Here is a 26665-nt window from a genome sequence, read left to right on the forward strand (position 1 = left end):
ACGGCTGTCATTTGGTTGACTGCCCCCGCTGCACACTGCAGTGGAGACATACTCGCATGCTGATTGGCTTCGTCTAGAGTCAATCAATGACGTTACAATCGGGGATTGGGTGGAGTTTTCTTCGCGCGGCATGGTTATACAACGTCATCGTCACGGGATTTAGAAGGAAAAGGAAGATGGCCGCCACTTTGTTAGTTTCTTTTTAACTCTTCTTGTATCTGCTTTGGGATCTTGAAGCGAAGGTAAACACTGCTCTATGTGAAAACCATGTTTTTCTTGAATTGCATTTGTTTAGTTTTTAAGATGTAGGCAAACTACAGCTAGCTTGCTTACCACTAGTTAGTTAATGTCAGCATGCTAGCAGCTCATGTCTGCAAGGCACTGTTGTTTGCCCAACAAAGTGTTTTACCAAAGCTGATGTAATTTAAACATTAGGACCATGCCAATGCGACCACTGTTGTTGTTTCTTTGTTCAGTCATAGTTTCAGCCCACTTTTTTCTTTTGGTGCCCACATGTGGCGCAGCACAAGTTATATTAATTTCAATAACAGTAAAACTTTTGGTGAAGTGAGGATGTATTAAAAAGAACCATGCACTCCTGGTGCTACAACAGAGAAATACTGCCATCTGAATCTTTTCTAGAGCATCAGTGGCTGGAGTAGGAGCTTTTCACGTCAGGAGTTGCAGCACATAAGTTGATTTAAAAAAAAAAAAAAAAAAAAACAGTACAAGAATTATTCCAGTGAACAGACTGCCTGAATGATGCATTAATAATCTTTGAGTTGATTTTCTCATCCATTTATAATTTATTCCAGGTCCAGACTGTGTTTAATGATTAATTGATGATTTGGTTATGAATTTTCAGTCCATTCTGCTGTGGGAGTTAAAAAATACAATAGATGTCTGCTGATTATTTACAAAGAACAGAATGGTCAGTGATCCTAAACCCAATATAGTGTCTGGAATTTGTACTAGCTGCCATGGAAAAGCAGAGGGCAGACCTGACTCCTGAGCAAGATGCCCTGGAGCACATAGTTGCTGGTCAAGATAAACCCTTCCTGGAAGAAAGGTTTATAGACTCCTTCAAAGGTACGTTACACTGATGGCAGTCTGGATGTTGTCGCCTAATAGTGAATTCTAGTTTTGCAGGTTGGAATTATTATGTACATCTTAAAAATTCATGTCATTTTATTAACTTTTCAGAAATTGGAGATAAGTGATTCTCAGTTATAATGTCTGAGGCTGAGCATGAACATAGTTTTAGCAGGTATATGGCCAGTATCAAAGACAAGCAGTGGTATTTACAGATTATTGCCCTTTTATATTTATACAGCCATCTAAGAGTATTTTGTTTGTAATTGTTATTAAGTATATTCCGGTTCTTTAGGTGTTAACATAAGACTTGCTGACTAAAGGAAAATGTGAACTACTCAATAATAAAACATTAAAAAAAACGTTATTCTTCTTTTTAACAGGGTGGATTGATGAAGAGATTTTACACCCAAGCAATGTTTCTATGATATCTTTGCTTTTATAGGGAGAGGAGTGTTCACTCGCAAAACCATTGAAGCATCCATGTTTGTTGTGGAATATCGTGGGAAGACCTTATGTCACAAAAACCCAAACCCCACGAAGAAATGCAGTGATACTCTGAACAATTATTTGTATGAGTTTTCATGGAAAGACGCAAACTGGTGGTAAGTTGTTTGGGTTTTTTTCAGGTTTGACATTAACAGACTTTTTTGTCAGATTATCAACTGTATACTAAAAAGTTTTATAAGAAGCCCATATGGTTTAATGCAGTAACTATGGGAATGGTTGAAGTTCTATTAAGAGTATTTTGCTTGCAGCATTGATGCTTCGAAAGAGGACGGGACCCTTGGAAGGCTTGTGAATGATGATCACATAGGTCCCAACTGTGAAATGAAGAAAATTGTTTGGGAAGGGAAGCCACATTTGTGCCTGTTTGCAGTGAAAGAAGTATCTCCAGGCGAGGAGATAACATACAGCTATGGGGACTCTTATTACCCGTGGCGTTTAAGGGTGGGTTTTTGCACAGCCTTGTGTTTTGTTTTGAGGTTTACTTATTTTTTACTTTCAGTGGATGCTAGTGGATTTACAGCAGATGAAACTGAACAGCGATCACATAAACGAGAAGCTTTTCAAGCAGAGATAAATGAATAAAAAAGAAAAACGAGAGTTATACTAGCATGAAGCAGGTTTTTTTTTTTTTTTTTTTTTTTTGCAGAACTATTGAATTAGACTGACTTCATTTTAGCTAGGTGTACCTACTAAACTGGCAAGTGTGTGCCTTGCATTTAAAGTGGGGCTTTCTGGTCCAGCCCTCTGTAATTTGTGATACAAAGATAAATCTTTTCATCTTCTCAGCTAAATCTCAGCAATGAAGTAAATAAGCAGATTTTTCAGAATTAAACTAATCCATCCATAATTCTTTTAATATCATAGTAGCAAAGCAGGAGGTAACTTTTTTGTATGTATGTGTTTGTATAAAGTTACAACATTTCTTGCTTGCATTTCCAGCTTGAGGACTCTGCAGCTTCCAGCTCTAAGAAGTCCTGCTCTGGTGATGGTGACAAAGTATCTTACAGTGGACCAAGTCATGACAGTGACAGTTTGTCACCCCCCAGTTTGTCTGACAAAGGTCAGCTGGGTTTCAGGACCAGATCAGAGACAGTGGACTCTTCTCATGAGATGACTGGTTCAGATACACTGGAACAAGACGATAATTCGTGTGGCGAACAGGACGAGGCTGCTCCGTGCTCAGATGAATACAACTCAGATAACATAAATAGTGAGGATGAAAAAGAGGCCAAAACCTCGTCTCTCACTAGGAAGAATTATTGTTACGTTTGTGGGAAAGGTTTGAGTAAAATTGCACGTCATCTTTTAAGGCACGCTAAAGCAGAGCCTGATATTGCTGAAGCCTTTGCATTACCCAAAAAGTCCAAGGAAAGAAAAAGGCTACTTGAAGATTTACGGAACAGAGGAAACTACAAACATAATCAAGAGGTGCTGAGGAGTAATAGTGGCATGTTAAAACTGAGAAGACGATCACCAGGTGTGGCATTCAGTACTAAATTGTACACGCACTGTCCACATTGTAAAAGCATACTTAAACGTAAAGACCTGTGGAGGCATGTATCCAGATGCAATTTTAAAAAAAAACCTACACCACGTGGGGAGACAAGCGTCGTAAAACAAACTACTCATTCAGAACCACCACTGTCTCAAAAACCCTCGGGTGTGCTGAGGATCCTTTCAAGCATGAAACAGGATGAGATTTCAATCACAATTCAAAATGATTCCGTTCTAATGGAGCTGGCAGAGTATCTGTCCGAGAAGTATGAAAATAGTCAAAATAAAAATGATTACATCAGACAGAAGCTGAGAGAAATGGGAAGACTCTTGTTAGCACTGCATGAAAAATCAATACTCAGTTTTGAAGATGCTATCAAACCAATAAACTTCGACAGACTTGTTGATACTGTCAAAGCACTTGCTGGGTTTGATAAAGAAAAACAGTGCTATGCCAAACCAGGTCTAGTTTTGAAATTAGGACATTCACTCAAAAAGATAGGCAGCATCTTCCTCAGCAGATCCAACGCCAATAAGCAGCTGGTGAGCGACGCGAAGATGTTCATGGAACTGTGTACGAAAAGATGGACAGAACTTGTCTCCAGTTCTGCATTCCCTTCAAGGAGTGGACAAGGTAACAGCCCGTCTACGATACCATTCACACACGATGTGCAGACTTTCTACAGGTACCTAGAAACAGCCTCAGCCTCTGCTGTTGAGAGCATGAAGGTGTGTGACAGCCCGCAGGTGTACAGTGCACTTTGTAGAGTGACACTTGCACAGGTGTCAGCGTTAAATAAAGGGGAGCCTGAAGTTTCTACAATGAGACTGAAGTCATTCCAGGAGAGGGACGACACTACACAAGTGTTGTCCAAGCACTTCATCAGAATAAATATCCTGAGCAGGACTGGCCCAAAAATTGCTGTTTTGTTAACTTCTGAACTTGTCAGTGCCATAAAGCTGCTAGTGAGCAAGAGAACTGCATGTGGTGTACACAAAGACAATCCTTTCCTGTTTGCAAAGCCTGACTCTTCTGCTTCAAGCCTCTACTATGGGGAGAGCTGCATCAAGGCTTATTCAAGTCTGTGTCATGCGGTAAACCCCAAACACCTCAGGTCGTTGCACCTCCAAAAACATATCGCAAGGGTGTTCCAGATTCTCAACTTGGAGAACGACGAGCTCGGTCACCTCAGTAAACTGTTGGGCCATGACATCCGGGCCGACAGGGACTATTACCGGTTGCCAGAAGCAGCTGTGGAACTTGCAAAAATTGCAAAACTACTTCTGGCAAAGGAAAAGGGCTCTCTCAAAAAAATGAAAGGAAACTCACTGGATGAAATTGAGATTGAGGGTATGTATCCATCATGATACACCTCAGACCTGCCTCCTTTTTCAATAACAACAGATCCCTTAATGTATGCATCAACATATATTTTGCTTTTTATTCAAGATGAACTGGAGCCTGATGTGGTGAAGTGCAAACCTGAAAACAGTGATGCTGAAGAGAATGATGAAGAATCAGACGTTTTCCTCAAGCAGAGCGGTTTGTCAGAAAGTTCTGCACAGAGGGAAGGTGGTGAGTGTGTGGTTTTAAAATGTGCAGGTTATTGATCTTTCAGACTAGCTTGTCTTAAAAATCACATAAATGCAGTATTTCATAAAAAAACTATGAGCTCCTAAACCGGTAGTCAATAAATGTAGTAAAATGCAAAACATTTCTTAGTTAATATTTTGAACAGACTGTATTGTCTAGTATGTTAAATGCACAGTATAATCATGTGCATCCGCATGTTCAGTTTCCCCAACAACATCAGTTTTAGCAATTTTGTGTAACTGTCCAGGTGATGTGGAGCGACAAGGCAGGCAGCTGAGTCCTGAGCAAGACGCCCTGAAGCACATAAAGGCTCGCAGAGACAAACCTTTTCTGGAGGAAATGTTCATCGACCTCTTTAAAGGTTAGTGATGCACCACCCACAGTCGTCTCGCGTCCCCAGGGTGTGGAAGGTGAAGCTGTTAGAGACACGGCTGTTTGAGCAGTGACACATTAGGTAACACTTTTTTAACCACACAAATCAATCAGGTCCAGTGAGCAGTTACAAGACTTTGTTTTATTACTTTACGTTGTTTTATTTGCAAAAGCACATCTCAGAAACCAGAAAGTGACACTTCTAGTTTGGACTAGTTAGTTTGGCTAATATTTCATCCATGATGGAGTCGGTGTTTTGTTTTATTGAGCTTGATAGATGATGTTCTCTGCAGGTTTCCCCTGAAACATTTGTTGGTATTTGCAAAAACTGAAACTTAAATTGTGAAACTTATTTTTTTTTTTCCACTGAATCGAACTGTAATAAATATGAAGCTAATGTCCACTGTCATGTTTTTGATATAGTTTTGAATGTTAATGTTGTTAGCATGCGAGATAGAACTATTTCTTTTCTTTTCTAGGGAGAGGTGTGTTCACCCATGAGTCCATCAAACCATCTGCTTTCGTTGTTGAATATCGGGGGAACATCTCTCTTCACAGTGAAACCCAGAACAACCAATGTGGCGATTCCTTGAACAATTACCTCTTTGACTTTTCGTGGAGTGGCACAAACTGGCGGTGAGAATATATTTCGGTTTAGAGGCGTGTTGGCTTAAATAATGATAATGATAATGCAGCTCTAAGGAGTCCTTATGATGTTTCGTCAGATTCCCAAAGTCAAATTCCAAAACATAAATATGTGTAAAAATGTATTTACTGTCACTGATGTAATAGTGCAAGTCTGTCATCGGTCTGTCGGTGGTTTGAAGATTAGTCCAAGCGTCACTAAGAGTAATTTGCTTGCAGTGTGGATGCTTCAGCAGAGGACGGGACTCTGGGACGACTAGTGAATGATGATCACATTAGTCCCAACTGCGAAATGAGGAAAGTTGTCTATGAAGGGAAGCCACACTTGTGCTTGTTTGCACTGAAGAAAATTCCTGCAGGCGAGGAGATAACATATAACTATGGGGACTCCTCTTACCCATGGCGATCAGCGGTACGTGGATTTTTTGCAATGGGCCATGGTTTGATTTTTGTTTTAAATTTGTGCCTTGTTTTGACAGAAAGGATGTTCTTCCCCGTTGTTTTATTAATAATTCTTGCATATTTGGCATCTGTTGATCTGTTGTCCACCAATGTTTTTGCTGTTCGTCATGTCTTGGTTTATGACGACACTCAAATACAAAATACAAAACCTCCATAACGACCTTAGTGTTGGGTCTAAGTGTTGTCACTGTACATATTGGCAACAAACATGGAACAATATATGCTCTGCTCTATGTGTAGATAAAGTATTTCAACATATGCATGACAGGCTGTGTAGATGATATTTATGCCATCACAGGACATATTAATGCAGTTTGGCCATTTGCAATACTCTGCATCATAATGTGCTTTTCTGTTTTCAGACTTTGCCCACTTCTTTAACCTTCCATGAATCCAGGATGGAACTGAATAGGCCACACTCAGACAGAAATGCTTCTGCATCTTCTCCTAGAGATGAAAAGGTGGGTGCAGGTGGAGATTTCTCTTGTTCAGCACCAGGCAGGTGGTGGTTCTGTACCACACACTGAATGAGATCATGTAAAAACAGCACGAGCCTCTACAGTCTGTCTGCTGTTGTGCTGTTGTGGTGATGATAGCAGTCAGGAATCTGTTGTTGAAGTATAAGGCAAACCAAGTCAGAATAAAGTGAGCACAATATCATAAATCAATATAACAGTGTCAATAACTTCATAAAATATAGAATATTTCTGGCAGTACTACATTAGCATAGTTTTTGGTTTGTGTGAAGTGGATAAAATGATCTGTGTTTAATTCCAGGCTGAGGACTCGACAGGTGCTGTCAGTTCTGCAGAATCCTGCTCTGATGATGACGGCGACTATGTTCCTGATGATGAGTCCAGTGGTGGCAGCGGTTCTAGCAGCCACAGAAACAAGGATTTCAAGCAACTGTTCATCAGCGATTCCTCCATCCAGCAGGACGAGACTGATAACAGCAGTGAAGAGTTGTCTGGTCCTTCCCACCACAAGAGAAATTACTGTTATGTTTGCGGAAAAGCTATGTCTAAAATTTCTCGTCACCTTTTCACCCACAGAAATGAAGAAGCTGATATCGCTAAAGCGTTTATATTACCTCTGCTCTCCAAGGAACGAAAAAGGCTCCTGAAGAACTTACGGAACAGAGGGAATAACAAACACAAGGAGAACATTTTGAAATCAAACCCCCCTAAAACATTTGCACAGTGTCTGTATTGTAAAGGCATGTACAAGAAAATATGGAAACATATGCAGCAGTGTTCTGCCACAGGAACCAGAGCTAGAATCTTTAGCTTGGCTGCTGCTGCAGACCCCAAAGAAATCTCATCAGATGTGAGCAAGATATTACAAAGCCTGAAGAAAGATGAGATTGCATCTGTAGTCTGTAATGACTCGTACATACTGCAGATGGCCCAGTGTTTGGTCCACATGGGTGGAAAGAAAAGAACAGGACAAGAATACATCAAACAGAAGCTGAGGGAAATGGGAAGACTCTTGTTAACATTAAAGAAAAAGTCGGTGTGTAGCTTTGAAGATGCCATGAAACCGCAAAACTTCAGCAAAGTTGTTGAAGTTGTCAGAGAGCTCACTGCTTTGAATGAAGAGACGAAGGTGTGTGACAGACCACGTCTTTTAAAGTCACTGAGAAATTCGCTGAAGGTGTTTAGTGACATGAAATACGCCAGAGCTTTTAAAGAGGGTGCTGATAAGGAGGTGACTCATGAAGTAAAGACGTTTCTGACACTGTGTGCGAAAGAACTGACCTGTGTCATCTCATCCAAAATAAACCACCCAGCAACAATACCCTTCACACAGGATGTGCAACTTTTCTACCAGTGCATGGAAACGACAGTAGCTTCTGCAGTCGAGAGTATGACCATGTATGAAAGTCCCCCCGTTTATAATGCACTTCTAAGAGCGATCCTTGCACAGGTGTCGATCCTGAACAAAAATGTGGTGGAGGTTTCCAGAGTAACCCTGCAGTCTTTCAAAGAAAGAGATGAGACTGAGCTTCAAGATGAAGCTGCTGTTTGCCAGTCACAGTTTGAGGAGATTCTATTTAAGCGCTACGTGAAATTCAAACTTAAGAGCAGAAGTGACACAACGGTTCCAGTTACGCTGACCCCTGAGCTGCTCCATGCGATAAGACTGCTCGTGACAAAGAGAGAAACATGTGGTGTAAATATAAATAGTCCCTTCTTATTTGCAAAACCCGATGGTATATGTACAACCTACTGCCAGGGACAAAGGTCCATCACGTTCTTTGCAGCTCAGTGTGGGGCAAAGGACCAGGAGAACCTCAGGTCTCCTTTTTTTCGTAAGTCTGTGGCAAGAATTTGCCAGATTCTCAGCCTCACAAACGAGCAGCTTGCTCAGCTCGCCAAGCTGTTAGGCCGAGACATCCAAACTGACCCGGGGTCTTATCGGACGCCAGAGGCAGCAGCCATTATTGCAAAGATCTCAGAGTTACTGTCAGCGATGGAGGATGGTTCTCTTGAAAGATTTGAAGGAAAATCTCTTGAGGAAATTGAGATTGCAGGTATGTGCCTGTTTTAGCACCTAAAGGTGCCCTGTGCTGTTCTGTGAAGTCTAACAAATGTGTTGACCGTTTCCTTCTTCACATCGATTATTATTCATTTTGTTACCAACTTTAATTATTTCCGTGGGAACATCTCAGTTCCCTCAACTGCACCTTTCTGTCACTTGTCTCATTCTTTTCTCTTGCTGTTCTAACCCACTGCACAGCTTTTTGTTTAGATTGGCTTACAGCCTCTATGTTGACTGAGCTCATGTCACCCAGTGCTCTTGGTGTAACACGTGTACATGTCTTGCTGTTCTCTGAAGATGAACTGCAGCCAGACGTGAAGCAGGACCATGTTGACAGCAGTGATGAGGAGGAGGACAAAGAGACAGAACGTTCTTTTCAGCTGAGTGGTAAAGATTTCTCCTTCTGTCTGTAGGATTCAGAGGTGTGAGGGAACAATTGGAGGTCAACCGTTATTTATCTTCCCCTGCATGCTGGGAAAAAACGCATCAACATCAGCATCGCAGTTTTTTTTCTGACCTTACATGGGCGAATATTTACACTATAGGGACCAGCAAGCAAACACACCAGACTCATTTTCCCTCCATTAAATTTTCAGATAGGTCTTTGACTTCACTGTCTCAATAATGTTATTTAATCTACTATATGTAAAAAGAAACTTAATAGGAACAGCAGCAGAGGACCTTTGCAGGTCTCCAGGAGAATGGACCTCCAGTGATACAAATAGTAAGCCAGAAAAATGGAGATGCTCTTTAACATACCTGTCTCTATCTTCTCTAGGTGTTTCCCCATCAAAAGTATCTTCAGCGGCTAAAAAAAGAGTTTCTTCCTCGAGGAAAAGGGGTCGATGTGAAGAAGGAAACAGAGTCAACACATTTGTTAGTAGGCGCAGGATGCAGGAGAGTGACAATGAAGAGTCTGAGCTGTATAACGAGCTAAATGAGGGGAACTCAGAGGAGGATGATGGGGAAGAAGACCTGCCTCTAACTTCACCTGTCAACACACCTGAGAAAACATCTCATAGCAAAGAGGATACGATGAACATGTATTTTAGTGATGACGATGAGGACATGAATGTGGACTATGACATCGACACAGATGAAGACATTGCTAATTATAAGGAAAATGATGAAGAGAGTGTCAACAGTGGCTCACATGCCTCAAAACCCACAAACGAGGACGAGAACATCAGTAACGGTAAGAAAGACAGCTCACCTAACAGGACCCTGGACACAGACCTTGAACAGACCATGGACAGTGATACAGAGAACCATCTGGAGAAAGCAGGGGAACAAACGGACCATATGGATGTGGGTAGCAGTAGTTCCTCTGCCATCTTAAATTCAGGTAAAATAAATCTGGTGGTGCAAGAGGAAATGTTAGAGGATCACTAGTCAGTCTGCACATTTCATGTGAAATGAATGTCTGAAAAACACCTGTTTAGTCGCTGTCAGGCTGATGATGCTAGAGGAGAAGTTAAATGGAAACCAAACTTACCAGAGTTTATCCTCAGGACGGTCCATCCTGATGGTGGTTAAGATAGTTTACCAAAAACCAAAAATGAATGAGTTGCTGAGTCAGTAGGCAGTTAATCTGACGTCAACTCTAGCATTTGAACTGTACAACAAAAACTTGTTTTTACTTGATGCTTTCATCATTTATAGAAAAGAAGATTAAATTATCGGCTGCAGTGATTCCGTTGAAAGAGGTGAAGATAGTAATCCCAAAACTGGATGTTGTAAGTGTCCAATTTCTTATCTATCCTGTTTAAACTCTGTTTGATGTTTGCATTAAACCTTTCATTAGGGGTTTTGCCAGTATTCTACATCTTTCTTGTACATGGTGAGGGTGTTTGCTCATTTTAAGCCATAGATTCCTTTGGTCAGACTCTGGTTTTCCATTGGATGTGGCTTGAAAATGCAGAATATGAAAATTTTGAGCATTACTTCAATTTCAATATCATAGTTTTGTCAAGTGACACTTATGTTTCTGTTTGGAAGATGCGGTCTCCAGTCCATATTTCCGAGTTATCATCAGTTCTCAACACATGGCCGGTGAAAGATCAGCCCAGGCAGGAAGACCAGTGTGAAACGTCTTCATCCACAGACGTTACAAACAAGCCCAGTGATGAAAAGGTGGGGAAACTCAATCGTCCTGAGTCGTGAACAAAGCGTTTGTAAAAGCATCTGGCCTCATAAAATATTAAATAAAACATTAAATAACTTCATTCATTTGTTCGTCTAAGGTCATGTTGATGATAAAATCATCTGATCTCAGTTTATGCAATCTTAACTGAAAATATCTACCAATATTAATCTAATAATTTCCTTAAATAATTAAAAGGATTGGATTGAATTAAAAGGATTAAAAAGCATTTGTAGCGGTGGAGTTTATTTTTAAATGCCACATTTCTTGGTATACGTTTAGTTCTTTGATACAAATATATAAAATTTGCCTAAGAAAATTAAGGATTAATCAAATCTTCCTGTTCAGGCCATACACATGACGTGCTTCCACTGCAACAAGGGCATGATGAAGGGACAAACTGCTTACCAGAAGAAGGGATTCACAGATGTCTTCTGCTCCAAAAACTGCCTGTTTGAAATATTCCCCATCAAAAAACCTGCTACCAAGACCTGTCACTTCTGTCTCAAGTGAGTGTGAAGAACAGCACCTCCTCCCAGAGGCCTCGATCTGGGTTCTTTGATGTTCTCACAGGCTGAAAAAAATGTTTAGCATGTCCCCTCCTGGTTCTTTCAGAGCTATAGTGCAGCCTCTGGACATCATCATGGCTGTAGTGGACATTAAGGGAACTGTGAAGGACTTCTGCAGTGTGACCTGCCTGTCCTCCTTCAAGTCCAACACCCAAACCGCACAGTCACTCTGCAGCTTGTGCAACAAATCCTGCACTGTAAGCAAAACAGGTCGACTTAAAATCCAACCAAACTGATTATTTTCATCTGTAATGTCCTGATTGCTCCTTTATTTTTACTCTTATTACTTTCACAGAACACATATGAGTTGACCCTGAAAGAGACTGTCCACACGTTTTGTAGCGACTCCTGCTTGGAAGGTTTTCGCAGGAACAACATGGTCATCTGTGAGAACTGCAGCTCCTCCTGCAGCAACAAACCACTCAGGCTGAAGCTGGAGGAGGACACCAAAACCGTCTGCAGCGAGGAATGTCTGAAGGAATTCAAAGAGGTGTGGAAATATCAACATCAGAAAGTAGAAAGAGTTTTCACCACTATAGTCCTGGTCCAAAACAGTCACCCAGTGCCACAGTTTCTAGTAAAGCATAAGATAAATGTTCTATATACAAGAATATATACTGAAGAAAATGCATTGTCACTAAAATATGCATACAGTGTCTTCATGTATGTGCTGTGTGGTAAAAATGGCTTGAACAGCAATATGGTTATTGTAGAGAAGGTGCAGTGTGTGTTTTTTGGTTCAATAACATTTGGCCACAGTTTAATTTGCAGCAATGAAACGTGGACAATATGGTAATATTTATAAAATTGTATTAATAATAATACAAATATCATAATACTAAGTGCAATAATGTCATCACCATGTCATCAGTTTTTGTCAGCAAATTCCATGTATAAGATGGATCTCTACAATAACCAGTGTTGTTGTTTTAGCACACAGCACATACATGAAGACACTTCTTTGTTTTTTTCAATGTTCCTTGCATTATATAAAGTACATGCCCCGTGTGAGGCTCGAACTCACGACCTTCAGATTATGAGACTGACGCGCTGCCTACTGCGCCAACGAGGCTTGTGAAATATCTTACTACAAGATGGTTTGGGAAATGTCCCCATTGGGGAAATGTCCCCATTTCCCAAACCATCTTGTAGTTTGGGAAATGGGGACATCCAGTGGCGTGTGAGCGAACTACAGTCAGTTGTTAGATTTGAAGTTCTTCGGCAACCGATAGTAAAATTAGATTAAGGCACCGTGGAAAACGTGGATACTTTTACAACAGCACCAGTTCTCCCCAGCTGCGGTATGTTTGGACTCATTGTTATGCTGCTGAATTAATTTAAAACTGAATAGACACCTCCCTGGTGTTATGGATAAAACTAAACATCCACAGTGCCTACAACTTTTGCATAATACTATTTATTACTATTTTTATATTCCTGGGTGAACCGTGTTGCACAGTGTGTTGACATTATTCATGGTTATTTTTCTGTGTATTGTGGTAAAGAGGGAAAAAACTTGCCCCGTGTGAGGCTCGAACTCACGACCTTCAGATTATGAGACTGACGCGCTGCCAACTGCGCCAACGAGGCTTGTGAAAGCTGGTTATACCTGTAGTTTGGAAAATGGGGACACCCAGTGGCGCTTGAGTGAACTACAGTCAGTTTTTAGATTAGAAGTTCTTCTGCAGCCGATAGTAAAATTAGTTTAAGGCACCGTGGAAACGTGGATACTTTTAAAACAGCACCAGTTTTTCAAGGTACGTTGTTGTTGTGTCTAAACAAAGTTTTTATGGCTATGGTGGTTTGTTTAAGCTCATTGTTATGCTGCTGAATTAATTCAGAACTGAACAGACACCTTTTTGGTGTTTTGGATAAAACTAAAGATCTCGAATGCCTACTACTGATTATTACTGTTTTTAATATCCCTGGTTGAACCGTGTTGCACAGTATGTTGACATTATTTATATTTAACGTATTGTGGTAATGGCACACACGCAAACTGCCACGTGTGAGGCTCGAACGCGCGGCCTTCAGATTATGAGTACGTCGCTGCCTAAGATGGAGAAGCTAGACGCTGATTGGTTGAGGAAAGGTGGAGAATTTTGGAGATGATTGGCTGACAATTTTGGAGAGAATTGAGAGGGGTGATGACGATTGGCTGTCAATGTTGGAGAACGATGGACCTAATTTGATGACAGAAAACAACCTCACGGTCCAACGAAGCTTGGCACTGGATTTTGTAGTCAGTAAATTAGGAGTTCTGGCTGTTTGTTTAGACTCATTATTATGCTGCTGAATTAATTCAGAACTGAATAAACGCCTCCCTGGTGCGATTATGGTTATGGATAAGACTAGAGATCTCGAATGCCTACTACCGATTATTACTGTTTTTAATATTCCTGGTTGAACCGTGTTGCACAGTATGTTGACATTATTTATGTTTAACGTATTGTGGTACTGGCACAGACGCAAACTGCCCCGTGTGAGGCTCGAAATTGTGGCCTTCAGATTATAAGACTGCCTCGCTGCCTAAGATGGAGAAGCTAGACGCTGATTGGTTGAGGAAAGTTGGAGAATTTTGAAGATGATTGGCTGACAATTTTGGAGAGAATTGAGAGGGGTGATGACGATTGGCTGTCAATGTTGGAGAACGATGGACCTGATTTGATGACAGTAAACAACCTCACGGTCCAACGAAGCTTGGCACTGGACTTTGTAGTCAGTAAATTAGGAGTTCTGGCTGTTTGTTTAGACTCATTATTATGCTGCTGAATTAATTCAGGACTGAATAAACGCCTCCCTGGTACATTTATGGCTATGGATAAGACTCTAAACATCCCCAGTGCCTACAACTTTTGCATAGTACTGGTTTTCACTATTTTTAGATTTCCGGTTGAACCGTATTGCACAATATTGTTTGTTATTATGGTGAAGCGGAAAAACTACTGCCCCGTGTGAGGCTCGAACTCACGACCTTCAGATTATGAGACTGACGCGCTGCCTACTGCGCCAACGAGGCTCTGACTGTAGGTGGGTTCGCTATCTCACAAAATGGTCGAATCATCATTATTGTGCAATTTTTTTTTCCTCCGACATTCTCAACAAGGTACAAGTTCAAGTCATGTCTGGTTAGTCGAAACTGTGGCAACACTTTATCCTTAAAGTACCGAACGTCTAAATGAAGTGATAGTGACTAAATGTATTGTTCTCTTCAGATGTAACGTAGTTTCTGTTCAGTTATATGTGTGACGTTAGAATTTGTTGCTGTTTGCTTTTTCCGGGGAGTAAAGTGGTTTTTAACTAGGTGCAGGACGTGTACCGTAAATGCAGTAGTAGAGGGTTCACAGATTCTAAACGTCAGCTCCGTCGGTTCGAGTACCAGACCTGTATGGCCTGTGTGTGCAGGATCGCGTCACAGTCTGGTGACAGTGTTTATGCTGAATTGTTTTCCAAAAAATGACAAAATCACCTTTTAAATGTGAATATTTTTCTGTTTTTTTAATTGGTGTTCAGCCACACCAAAAAATTAAAAAAAAAAAAAAACTTTTAACTGTTCTATGACATTTAACCCACTGGACAATCAATAATTGCCAGATGACACAGGAAAAAAAATGATAAAAAATTTGATAAAACATAACTTTTCTACAAATTATTGCAAGCCAGTTGTCCACTATGCACAGTTGGACAAAAAAGTGGATTTGATGGGTCCTTGTGCAAGCCTGTCAAATTCTTCCACATCAGACTGGGAAAGCCATTTATTTGTGACTCTGTGTGTCCACAGAAGTTTGACCTTGTGTTTACCATCGGTATAAAAGTCCAACTATCACTAAACAAAACAATGGGGTGTCTTATTTAAAGCTTTATTTTATAAAATCATCATTCTGCAGAATGTCTGACATTCTGTTTTCTTCTTTTGCAGAACATCAAGACATCCCAGCAGTGCACCATGTGTCACACCTCTACACTAGTGTCAGACATGATTGACTACAAAAGCAGTGAGGAAATGGTGGAGCTCTTTTGCAGTCTCACTTGTGTGACGTCATACAAGCTACAGCCTGCAATTGTATACAAGCTCAAAGGTACTACTTTATACACTTGATAAAAATCTGCATTAAAACATTTTCTGCTGGTTGGGTGTCTATAGGTATCAATAAGGTAATGAAACTAAACCAAACCTAATTGGATGTTGATTTTTTTTTTTCCCTCAGGAAAGAGAGGCTCATCTTTGTTGATGAAGAAGAAAAAGAGCAAACTATTGAAACGAAAATCAAACACTGTGAGAGCATTTGAAACAATAAACTAATTCCATGGAGCAATATTGAAAACATGAGATGAAAACTCATGAAAGCTGTACTCTGTCCCACAGGAGGGTGTAAAGATCAGTTCAGACTCTACTGGAAACAAAAATGCTGCCTCTCCTGCTGCTGTACCGACACTCTTCATTGCCGACTCCTGTATTGTCTGTTGTAACTGTGGAACGAAGCTGCCGAAAGGGCAGACGCTTTACCAGACCAAGAGCTCGCCAGAGGTGTTTTGTTCTGCCTCCTGTCTCTCTGAGAAGCATCCCAACATCAACTTGGTCACCAAAAACTGCTACAACTGCCTTCAGTAAGTCCAGATATTTTCCCCAAGCTTTTTGTAATAAAAGGATAATTCAAGTGATAGAAAATATGCAGCTATTCAGAAATAGCAGATTTTGTTTACTCTCAAGCTGAGATTAAAAAATTCAGCAAACTGAAGTACTGTGACCTTTTGAAAATTTGTATTTTTAGAGCTCTTAACTCCTTAATGCTTTTGAAAAAACACATCTCTCTTGTGCTGCTGTGATTTTCTCCTGACTGTAATCTTATCATGATCTCATCCATCCTCATGTCATCAGGGTGATAATGCGGCCCCAAAACATCATCCTGGCTCCGGTGGATGATTCAGGAACCATGAAGGAACTTTGCAGCGAGATGTGCCTCTCCTCTGTGCAATCCAAGAGAAGCATCGCTGCCCCCAAACCCCCACCGCTATTAGGACCTCGCACAGAATGCAGGATGTGCGCCAAATTTTGTTTTGTAAGGGAAAAGAAATTGACTCACTCTATGTGTGGCTCATATAGAAGCATACACGTCAAAACTCAAAAAATGTCTGTACGTCTGATCCTTTGTCATCCCCAGTGCAAATTCAAGCTGACCCTGGACGGCGTGGTCCATAGACTTTGCAACGACACATGCTTCATCACTTACCACAGAATCAACAACTTGCCTGTGATCACCTGTGACATGTGCAGCTCTGTTTGCCACGACAAACATCTCACACTGAAGATGGTGAACGGCAGTAAAAACATCTGCAGCAAAGATTGTCTGCTCAAGTTCAAAGAGGTGCAGAAATAAAACCTCATTTTTAAACGGACAGTAAATATGAGGGAACTGGTGTTGACACAGTCGCATTCAATCAGCACGAAACAACTAAATGTCTAAATGACAACAAACATTCGGATGAGATGATGATGATGATGATGATGATGATGTTGTTCTGTGCTTCACAGTGTTTCAGTTTTTGGTTTATTACTTTGCAGAAAGTGGAGCAGCCTCAGCTGTGCCCCATGTGCCAGACGTCCCATCTGCTGTCAGACATGGTGGAAAAACAAAACAAAGAGGGCACTTTGAACTTCTTCTGCAGCAGCAGATGTATGATGCTGTTTGAGGCTCACTCTTTCCAGGTGTTCGGTACGGTCCAGTCCTGTTTTCAACAGCTGTTTCATTTACCTTTCCTCCAACTCTGACCTCCTTTACTGCCTTCATTTGTATCACCAACAGAGTGTTGCACTGAATTATGGGATATGCTGAGTTTTGACAGCAGTTTACAAACAAACTCTAAGGGGCTGCCCGTATATATCAAACCTGTGTTGAGTTTGAAAATGCTTCTCCAATGAAGGAAATTTTATTTCTATTTAAAGTCATTTTTATAACGTCTCTATAGAAACAAGCAGCCCTCCAGCTTCACCTGAAGAGAAGGATATTAAAGATGTGAAGGCGTCACTACCGAGTCTGGACTGTGTGAGTGTTGTGTTCAATAATGTCCCTTAATTACAACAATAATTGTAAAACACAGATTTAAGACTCAACTTTAAACATCATTCTAATAAGAGCAGCCTCCAACATTGAGAGAGGCTGGTGATTAAAACATCCTTAAACCTGACAACAGGCAGCTTATAGTGTGTGTTGCATGTGTGTATACTGTGTGTGTTAAATCCTGAAATACTACACACAGCTAACTGGTCTCTCTTCGCTCTTCTTTCAGATAAAACAAGAGCCCGCTGATGACAAGTACGAGCAGAATCTCTCACTCCCTGTGTTCAGAAAAGACGTTAAGGATGAGCCAAATGTGACGAAGGTAGAACACGTCATATTTTAATCAGCACTGTAAAGATTCTCGGTTCATGTCCTGAAATGACAATGTTACTTAAGTATCAACAGTAAAAGGTACTCCTAAATACTGCTTTAACAGTGTTTTGGAATTGTTACAACTGTTGCTAGTACTAATACTAATACTTTATAAAGTGTTGGTCAGTTACTCCTTGGAGCTTTCTATCTATTTTACAGTCTAAAATAAATGGCTTTAGATTTTGTCACTGAATAAAAATTCATGCTTTAGAAGTTGAACATGTTTCATATGAAAAATGTGCAAACAAACTTTTGTAACTGCAGTTTTCTAATCATTAATTGTAGGATTTCTGCTGTTCAGAGATAATATTCTGATCTGCTTTAAAGCATGGTCGATTAATCAGTGACGTGAAAGTGCTGCAGATAAATCATTTGATCTGTTTTTTCATAGGAGGACTTGAAGATTGGTTCAGTCTTCTCCTTAAAGGGGGATTCTAGATCTGCAGCACCCATTATCAGCCAACTGGAGCTGCCTGCGTCTTGTTCCAACTGCACCCAGGCCCTGATGAATGGAGAGACGGTTTACCAGAGGAAAGCCCACTCAGACATGTTCTGCTCAACCTCCTGCCTTTTGAAATTTTATTTGAAACCGGTTCAGAAGACGTGCCACTTCTGTCTGCAGTGAGTCCGACAAAATGCTTTGGCTGCTCCATTCTGTCTTTTCTTGGCCTTTACAGTTGAGTTGGAAAGTTTTCTTCAGTTCACTATCTGTTCTGAGTCATTACTAAACGATTGCTCAAATAATCAATTCATCAGCTCATTTTTTCAGCTGTTATCAAATAAAATTTCAGCTTCAGAAGTATTAGTATTATTTCACTTACATTTAAGTAATAACCATCATCCTCCAGCAAATCCACCTCAACATCACTGATGTTGTACATTTTGAGCTGATCTCTTCCCTCCTTGTCTTTCTCAGGGCGATAACGCAGCCTCAGAATATCCACCAGGCCCTGGTGGACACTGAGGGGACAAAGAAGGACTTCTGCAGCCAGATCTGTCTCTCTTCCTTCAACTACAAGAAAGTCATGTCCACCAAACTACCCCACGTTTCAGTCAAATCACACTCACAATGCAGCATGTGCAGCAGATATTGCATTGTAAGAGTCAAAGCAACAGGCCCTGAAAGATCTGCTGTGAAAACAGTGAACTGCATGTGTGTTAAAGTCTTTACAGTGGTGCAGTCATGAAGTCTTAATTATGGTTTACACACCGTCCTCTGCTTGTCCTTCTGCAGAGCAAACATGAAGTCATACAGGAGGAGGTCATCCACAAGTTCTGCAGTGACCCCTGTGTTCTTCGTTTCTGCACCTTGAACAACCTGTTGATCTGTAAAAACTGTCACTGCCACTGCAGCACGCCGCTCATGCTCAAGATGGAAGATGGCAACAAAAACCTATGTAGTGCTGAGTGTCTGGCTCAGTTCAAACAGGTATTTATTTTATATACACACCAGAATTATTGAAGTGAAGGGGAATGATAAACTCCAAATGTTATGAGGTCAGTACTGGCTAAAACTTGTATCACAAGTTAAACTAAATGATATAATAAAGGGACAACCTTGTCAAAATGCTAATTTGTGTTCAACCGGTATAACCACCCATATTGCTCAAACCTTACCCTGAGGTGATGGTGACGGGCCGTAATATTCCTTCTCTTCTTTTTATGACTTGGCAGACAATTCAGACTCCACAGCCGTGCGCCCTGTGCCGCTCCTCTGCACAGATATTAGACATGGTTGAAAGCAAAAACAGTGAAGACATGGTGGAGCTCTTCTGCACCAGTGGTTGTGTGATGGCATCAAAGATCCAGGCTGTCAGTGCGTCAGGTACGCAACAGTTTCTACATGTTCAGAGTTGCACACGTTCACGCTCTTATCTCTGAAACGCTGCAGTTGTTTGTTATCCCTGTGTGATATTAGTCTGTAAGTACCTGCTTCTGCCTTTGAGGCAGGTGTCTGTCATCAAGCCTCTCCGTCTCCACAGGTATTCCACTGAACTGTGATAAGTGTGGAAAGGCTACAGCACCAACCTGCCACATCACCATGTCAGATGCCTCTCTCAGAAACTTCTGCAATCTAACCTGTGCCATGGCTTTTAATGTAAGAGTCACTTAGCTTCATTCAAGCCCCCATTCTTCACTTCTCCAGTGGTTTACTGGTTTTCCATATTTATGTTGCATGTTTCTTTCTCCTCTGTGTGACAGGATACCCACAAAGACCCGACTGCTGCCCCTACCCTGACGGCCCCTGACCAAACCCAGAGTGGTTTTACGAAATCACCAGAGAAGCTGCTGTGCGCCCAGTGTCTACGCCACATAAAAAATACACCCAAAGTCATCCAGAACAAGGTGTGTTGGCTCTGTTGATTTCAAATAGGCAGCTCCAGTAGCTGTGGACTGGGGACCACAGCTTTTTTTTTTTTTTTTTTTTTTCCAAATCTGAAATTGTGTTGATGGTTTGTGGGTAGGAGGACAGTGGTTAGCACTGTTGCCTCACAGCATGAAGGTTCCTGGTTCATAACCCAGCAGGGGCCTTTCTGTGTGGGTTTTATCCAGGTAATCTGGTTTCCTCCCATAGTCCAAAAACATGTAGGTCAGGTGGGTTTTGGGTCATGTCACCATGTAATGCGAACATACGTATAGAAAGTGTGATTTGTATTCGTGTAAATATATTTGCTTCAACACATTCTGTGTGTGCACAGGACAGAATGAATTTTGTGTGCACCCTGGCCTGTTCTCAAGAGTTTAAGAGGGTCAACAACATCACAGGCACGTGTGCTTACTGCAAGAATGAAAGAATCATCAAAGATGCCAAGAGGATCGACAACGAGGACTGCTTCTTCTGCAGGGACAGTAAGAAGACATGAAAATATAAGACTTTATTGATCCTCGAGGGGAAATTCAGCTAGTCTTGTAGTCAAAGTTATACATACTTTTAGACCTTGGTTAGACCTCGGCCATTGGCTAAGGTGCTGTAGAGCCTGATGACAGTGGGATGAAGGATCTCCTGTGTGAGTCGTCCATTGCAGCTGATGTAGTGTGGGGTTTGTAGCACTTTGTGTCACTTACAGTAAATGATATTAAGGTTTTAGGTTCAGTTTTGTCCAGAATTAACTTTATTAATGGAAAGTAAAAGTGCAACAAAGAAGTCAGGCTCTTCTTTTTCTGCCCCCAGCCTGCGTAATTCTCTTACGTCATCAGCTGAAGAAGAAATGGGGGAAACACTGTGAGTCGTGTGCGTACTGCTTCTCCGTCTCCAAGACAGTGGTGACAGCAGAGTATGAAGGCACCTACAAGGAGTTTTGCTCTGAAGACTGCAGCTCAAATTATAAAATGCTCTTCTGCTGCGTGAGTTTAGGCAGAAGCTCCTCCACTGGACAGAATTTTTCATTTTTATTAGATCTGCATTGACTCACTAAAATAAATAACATGAAATAAAACATTCTGTCCTAAATATACGAAATAACAAAAATGCCAAACCAAATAATCCACCGTACCAACACCTTCACGATCTGCTTTCTCCCAGGTCGCCAAGTGTGACACTTGTGGCCGTAAAGGGAAGCTGAGACAGAGTCTTCCTCTGCTGGGGGAAGTCAAACACTTCTGTGACCTGAAATGTGTCCTGCACTTCTGCAATAAAAAGGTCCAGACGGTCACCTCAGGTTTGTGTTGCTGCTGTTTGTCCTGTTTTATTGTCTGTTTATGTCTGAGTCCTGAGGGAAGTCTCTGGCTCATCTACTGTCATATTAGTCTGTGAACTGTGTCTGTGTGCTGCTGATAGAGTACAGTGGGTTTTTAGAGGTTTATCACTGAAAACATCTTCCTGCTGCAGCCAAAAACAAAACTGTGAGAGCTGTGAGTGTGACCCAGAGAAGACGAGGCTGGACAGACAAACATTCAGCTGAATCTCATTATTAAACTCTAGAAATCAAAGTAGATTTGTGGATAGTTCTCTGGTTCAGCTTTTGCACATGCAATGAGACCTGCAGCGCACGTTAAAGCTGGATGTGGTACACACCTGTTGGTTTGTCTGTTTGTAGCTGCAGACTCTTCACCTGCTGGATCTTCAGGACCTGAGGTGTCCTCTCCCATCATCACTAATGTTATCTCACTGGACAAGCAGCCCGGTGCCTTCTCCAGCACTGCACAATATGGTACACACATGAACACACATAACACACAAGTATAAACTAAACACAAACGGACCACTGGTTTTTGCTGACCCTGTCCTCTGTCCGCAGGCTCTGCCCCTGACGTCGGACATGTAAGTTCACTCCTAAAATCGTTTCCATCAGAGTCTTTCCGTCGACTTTGTTGACGAGTTGTTGGTTAAAAACAAACTTCTGTTCTCTCAGCACATCGAACAACAAGCTGGTGTTTACAGCTGCATGAGACCAAAGACAAATGTCATTTGAAGATGTGATCGTTATTTGTCTGTTCTTCAGGCCAGTATTCAGACAGTGTCCAAAGAGATGAAGAACAAGTCCACGCTCTGCACACCGCTGGTCCACAACAAAGGAGTCTCCTGTGTGACACAGACTGTTGACACAGAGGCACAAACAGGTAAACTTCACTTTACATTCTCAGAGACTTGACCCCTGTGTTTAGTTGAGATATTTGCTGAGTATCAGCTAAAACTTTGTCTCACTGTAAATGTCCATGTCCAGATTTGGAGCCTTCATGTTTCTGTTTTCTTTTTGTCTTCTATGAAGACAATTTTCTCCCCACAGTCATCGTCCTGCCGGTCCCTGTTCCTGTGTATGTTCCTTTACCTATGAACTTGTACACCCAGTACATGCCAAAGCCTGTGGCCCTGCCCCTGCCAGTATGTAAAACACCCGAAATCCCTCTCATGACACTTTTAACACTTCTAGTGACTTTGCTACATGTTGTTTATTTAACTGTTAGAAAAACCTGGACCTCTCTTGTCTAGACCAAAAGAGTGTTTCACTGATTTTAATCAACTTTGGCTGATTATAGTTAAGCAGCACATTTTTACATCTGTCTTTCACAGCTGCCTGTACCCGTGTTCCTCCCTGGGATGTCTGGGCCGACAATGAAAGCCAGGACAGAGCGGATCTGGTCCAAACCCTCTGATGAAGAGCTCAGCCTTTCACCTGAGATGGAGACCAGGCAGCAGGACAGGAACAGGAGAGAAGACTTGCAGACGGACAGAGAAGTGACAGAAGAAGAAGAAAGACAAGACGCTCTGGGCCTTATGGGTAAGACTCAGATAGACGACATGAAATGATTGTTGTCTTTTTGTGGACTAGAAGAGGACAGCCGACTTGGGCAAAGACAAACTGCTGGATCAGGAGCTCGTGGCCTGAGACCTGTTCCAGCTCTTTGTGTTTGTCACACAGGAGTTTGAGGAGTTTGCATGTTTGTACGTGTCTGTTCATTCCTGCCTGCGAGCAAACCTGTACACTTTTTTGTGTTTTTTTGTTTTTGTTTTAATATGATTCAGTTCTTCTCAGTTTGTTTGTGCTGCAGAGAAAAATGACTGATATTTAAAATTTGTATGTAAATGTGTCTGTTTTTTGTGATTTCAGGTCCAACTAAAGATGAGAGAACATATTTTTATTCCAATAAAATACATAATATTTGAAGTATTTTCAGATTAGACCCTCCTGTCTGAATTGAGCCCAGTTGGACTGAAGAACATCATTAAAACCTTTGCACCATGAAACTGTGTCCTCATCTTATCCTCGTTATTTTCAGAGCACACCAGCAGGCGCAGTCTTGGCAAACATGACCTGGAGAGTCTGGACAGCCAGCAGGAACCCCCCTCTGACACCAAGCTCAGGTCACCCCGTCAATCACATGCCCATGAGACACCCCCTTCAGGTCGGGATGCAGGCGTTCCCAGTGAGCCTCAGCCTCCCTCTCCTGCACAGACCTCACCCACCTCTGCTCCCGCTTCTCCACTGTTGCAGCAAACTGAGGGGAACTACAGGAAAAAGGTAACAAAGCACCTGAGAGTCTGACTTAGAGAGTCTCATTTGTCTGTGACGTAATCTCATCTCTCCTCTTCATTCAAGGGTCATAACCTGCAGCAGCTGACTAAGGCAGCAAAGCAAAGAGACTCTGCTAAGGACACATCCAGGAAGCACATCAAGAAACAGAGTCTGTGTGGAATTGATGCCTGGGAGAGATGGATTCAGTGGAGGAAATCCCAAACCAACCTGCACCCTGAGTCTAGTATGTTCATCTGTCTTTTCCTTTTTTTTTTACAGCTTCATTATGTTAATGCATGTTAGCGCTTTTCTACACTCAGGTCTACTCAAAGCGCTCTGACACTATTTGTCCATGTTAATTTAAAGTGTTAGCAGATCAACAGCTCTTTAAACTGTGGAGTTAATCACAGGGTTAAATGGACATGGATGAACCACTGTCTATCCTACACTACACCCTGAACTGTTCACATGATCATCCACACTGGAATAAAAGAAGAACAATTAATGAATCTGCTGAGTTAGAGAAAATTAATCAACAGGTTTAATTCATTTTTTATTTCATTTATTAACCAGAAACATGAACAAAATCATTTCATTTTTTCATGGGAGGATTTAAAATTAAATTTGTTTTTGATTTTGAGCTGATTGAACAAAAGAGTGAAGTTGTCATCATGGACCCTGAAACATTAAATGTGTAATTAAAAATATTTAAATATATATATATACCCTGAATTGGAACCAAAACAGGCTTTTTACCGTGAATTTGAAAACAAATTCTAAAAATGGCTGAAACATCCACTCAGTCGTTGTCCTTACTCATTTCCTGTGTCAGCTCGGGCTGTGGAGCTCAAAGATGTTCTGTGCTGCTCCGCGGCTGAACTGAGCGACGGCCTCTGCTGCTTCATCAATGAGGTGAAACAACCTGACGGGGAGCCGTACGCCCCCGACGGCCTGTTCTACCTCTGCCTGAGCATCCAACAGGTGAGACAAACAGCACCGTGCATATAAGTGTGTATATATAAGTTTAACGACATCAACATTTTACTCCTGAATTTTGTTTGTTCACTACGACCTGGCATATCTAACCCAGAGATTTAATATTCTACCCATGAACACAATATTTGGGATATTCTGGAGAAGTCAGCAAAAGCAGAAAATAAGTAATTATAATCATAATCATAATCCTGTGCCTAAAAAACTTGACAATGGAAAAATTAGTAATTTTATTATTTTATTTGTTGATTCTCTGTAGTACCTGTTGGAGAACCGTCGTATGGAGAACATATTCAGTGATGTTATATACAGCAAGTTCTCCACCGAGTTCACCAACAAGCTGAGATGTTTCAAACCATCAGTCACAGCCAGTGGTGAGTTATCGTTCACCTTCTTATCCTGCAGTGCTTTTGTTTGTTCCTGTCACATGTCTCAGCTCTCTGTTCTCTTCCACAGGTTATGTCCATTCCCGTGTGGAGGAGGAGTTTCTGTGGGACTGTAAACAGTTGGGGGCGTACTCCCCCATAGTCCTTCTCAACACTCTGCTCTTCTTCTGCTGCAAATACTTCGGCTTCACCACGGTGGAGCAGCACCGCCAGCTGTCCTTCGCTAATGTCATGTGCGGCACCAGAACCAACCCAAACAACACCAAGACCACCTTCCTGCGCTTCTACCCGCCCATATCCATAAACGAGCCAGAGTCAGGTACCATCGTGGCTGAGGGTCAGACTGAAATCCTTTAGTATTCTGTTGTGTTTTGTTATTTCACATTACAGCTGTGGTGTGTGTGTTTTTCAGACACAGATGGCGTTCCAGCTAAGAAGCGTAAGAGAAGTGAGAACGAGGAATCTTTCCTGGAGGTGATGGAAAACACAGAGACCATCTTACGCTGCCCAGTCAGACTCTACAAGTTCTACCTCTCCAAGTGGTGAGTGTCTCGCTCAGTCTGAGGTTTCATGGTTGTGCACAGTTGTAGTTCATTTGTGCCGTTGACAGTATTGAATGTGCTCACTGCAGCCAGTTTGAGCTGATATTTACAGCATTGTTATTCTGATTATTATTAGAAACCTGAACATATTAGTTCTGGAGATCTTACCTGTTGCCATGTTGTCTGTCGTTCATGCGTCATGTTTAATGTTTATGTAACACACATTTCTGTGGGCTCCAGAGAACCTGTACTGTTTTGGTTACTGGTGGAGTTTAATGGAACAGAAACAGGACAGACCCTGTTGTCCTGTGGAGTTGGACAGAAACCAGAATGAACAACCTACTGAAACAGCTGAGACTGAGTTGGCCATAACGTGAAAGTCACAGCCATGTTAAATGTGAATGTTTCTCTCTCTCTCTGCAGCTCTGAGTTGGTGAAGCGGCGCAGTGACTTGTTCTACCTCCAACCAGATCGCAGCTGTGTTCCCAGCAGCCCCCTGTGGTTCTCCTCCGCCCCTCTGGATTACAGCATCATGGAGGCCATGCTCGTACGAGTCCTCGCTGTCAGAGAGCTGCAGGACGATTGCAGAGGACAGGTATAGACCAGCAGGCATCAGACGACCCCGCTGTTTGTAACTGAGGAGGAGGAGGATTCAGAATGATGAAGGCAACCAGGGCACAAATGTCTGTTTTTTATTTTCATAGGACTGTGTTTGAATTTATGTTTTTCTTCTAACAAACGGGCCTCAGGATAGTTTCCTTGGACAGATGTGGAGGAGAAGGATTCTCCTCACTGTGCTCCCTGAAAACATGTTAATGACAAACCACAAACTATGGAACATGTCTTCCTTTTTTTTTTTTGTCCAAATAATCATCAAGTGTCACTGATTGTTACCAGTTATGGTGAAACTGCAGGATCACTGTGTTGGACTGAGACA

General features: G+C 41.6%; 1 protein-coding gene and 3 non-coding genes across 5 annotated transcripts; 1 reads left to right on the top strand and 3 right to left on the bottom strand.

Annotated features, from left to right (window-relative positions):
• The first annotated feature begins 154 nt into the window (after positions 1-154).
• Positions 155-26592, top strand: LOC113126760 (uncharacterized). Of its 2 annotated transcripts, none has more exons than XM_026300879.2 (47): positions 155-242; positions 957-1089; positions 1538-1697; positions 1851-2043; positions 2542-4447; positions 4547-4672; positions 4938-5051; positions 5542-5698; positions 5927-6119; positions 6532-6630; positions 6947-8702; positions 9008-9097; positions 9489-10055; positions 10373-10446; positions 10709-10843; positions 11202-11362; positions 11469-11619; positions 11718-11912; positions 15342-15501; positions 15631-15698; positions 15789-16030; positions 16302-16482; positions 16585-16788; positions 16986-17136; positions 17390-17466; positions 17711-17803; positions 18245-18474; positions 18770-18950; positions 19088-19282; positions 19528-19678; positions 19836-19951; positions 20056-20199; positions 20553-20703; positions 21026-21198; positions 21377-21512; positions 21891-22004; positions 22092-22114; positions 22296-22413; positions 22563-22675; positions 22865-23072; positions 23572-23813; positions 23892-24051; positions 24640-24788; positions 25060-25174; positions 25257-25505; positions 25599-25728; positions 26152-26592. In XM_026300879.2, the coding sequence occupies exons 2-47, from the start codon at positions 981-983 to the stop codon at positions 26327-26329; spliced, it is 10638 nt and encodes a 3545-aa protein (XP_026156664.1). In that variant the 5' UTR covers positions 155-242; positions 957-980; the 3' UTR covers positions 26330-26592. The 2 variants fall into 2 exon arrangements, with proteins under 2 accessions (XP_026156664.1, XP_026156665.1); XM_026300880.2 differs by having other exon boundaries at positions 159-242; positions 976-1089.
• On the bottom strand, positions 12422-12494 carry trnam-cau (transfer RNA methionine (anticodon CAU)). Its single transcript has one exon. It is a non-coding gene; the product is annotated as a tRNA-Met (tRNA).
• Positions 12940-13012, bottom strand: trnam-cau (transfer RNA methionine (anticodon CAU)). Its single transcript has one exon. It is a non-coding gene; the product is annotated as a tRNA-Met (tRNA).
• On the bottom strand, positions 14369-14441 carry trnam-cau (transfer RNA methionine (anticodon CAU)). Its single transcript has one exon. It is a non-coding gene; the product is annotated as a tRNA-Met (tRNA).
• Positions 26593-26665: the final 73 nt, after the last annotated feature.

The sequence above is a fragment of the Mastacembelus armatus genome, chromosome 11, assembly GCF_900324485.2.
Source record: "Mastacembelus armatus chromosome 11, fMasArm1.2, whole genome shotgun sequence".
Taxonomy (NCBI): domain Eukaryota; kingdom Metazoa; phylum Chordata; class Actinopteri; order Synbranchiformes; family Mastacembelidae; genus Mastacembelus; species Mastacembelus armatus.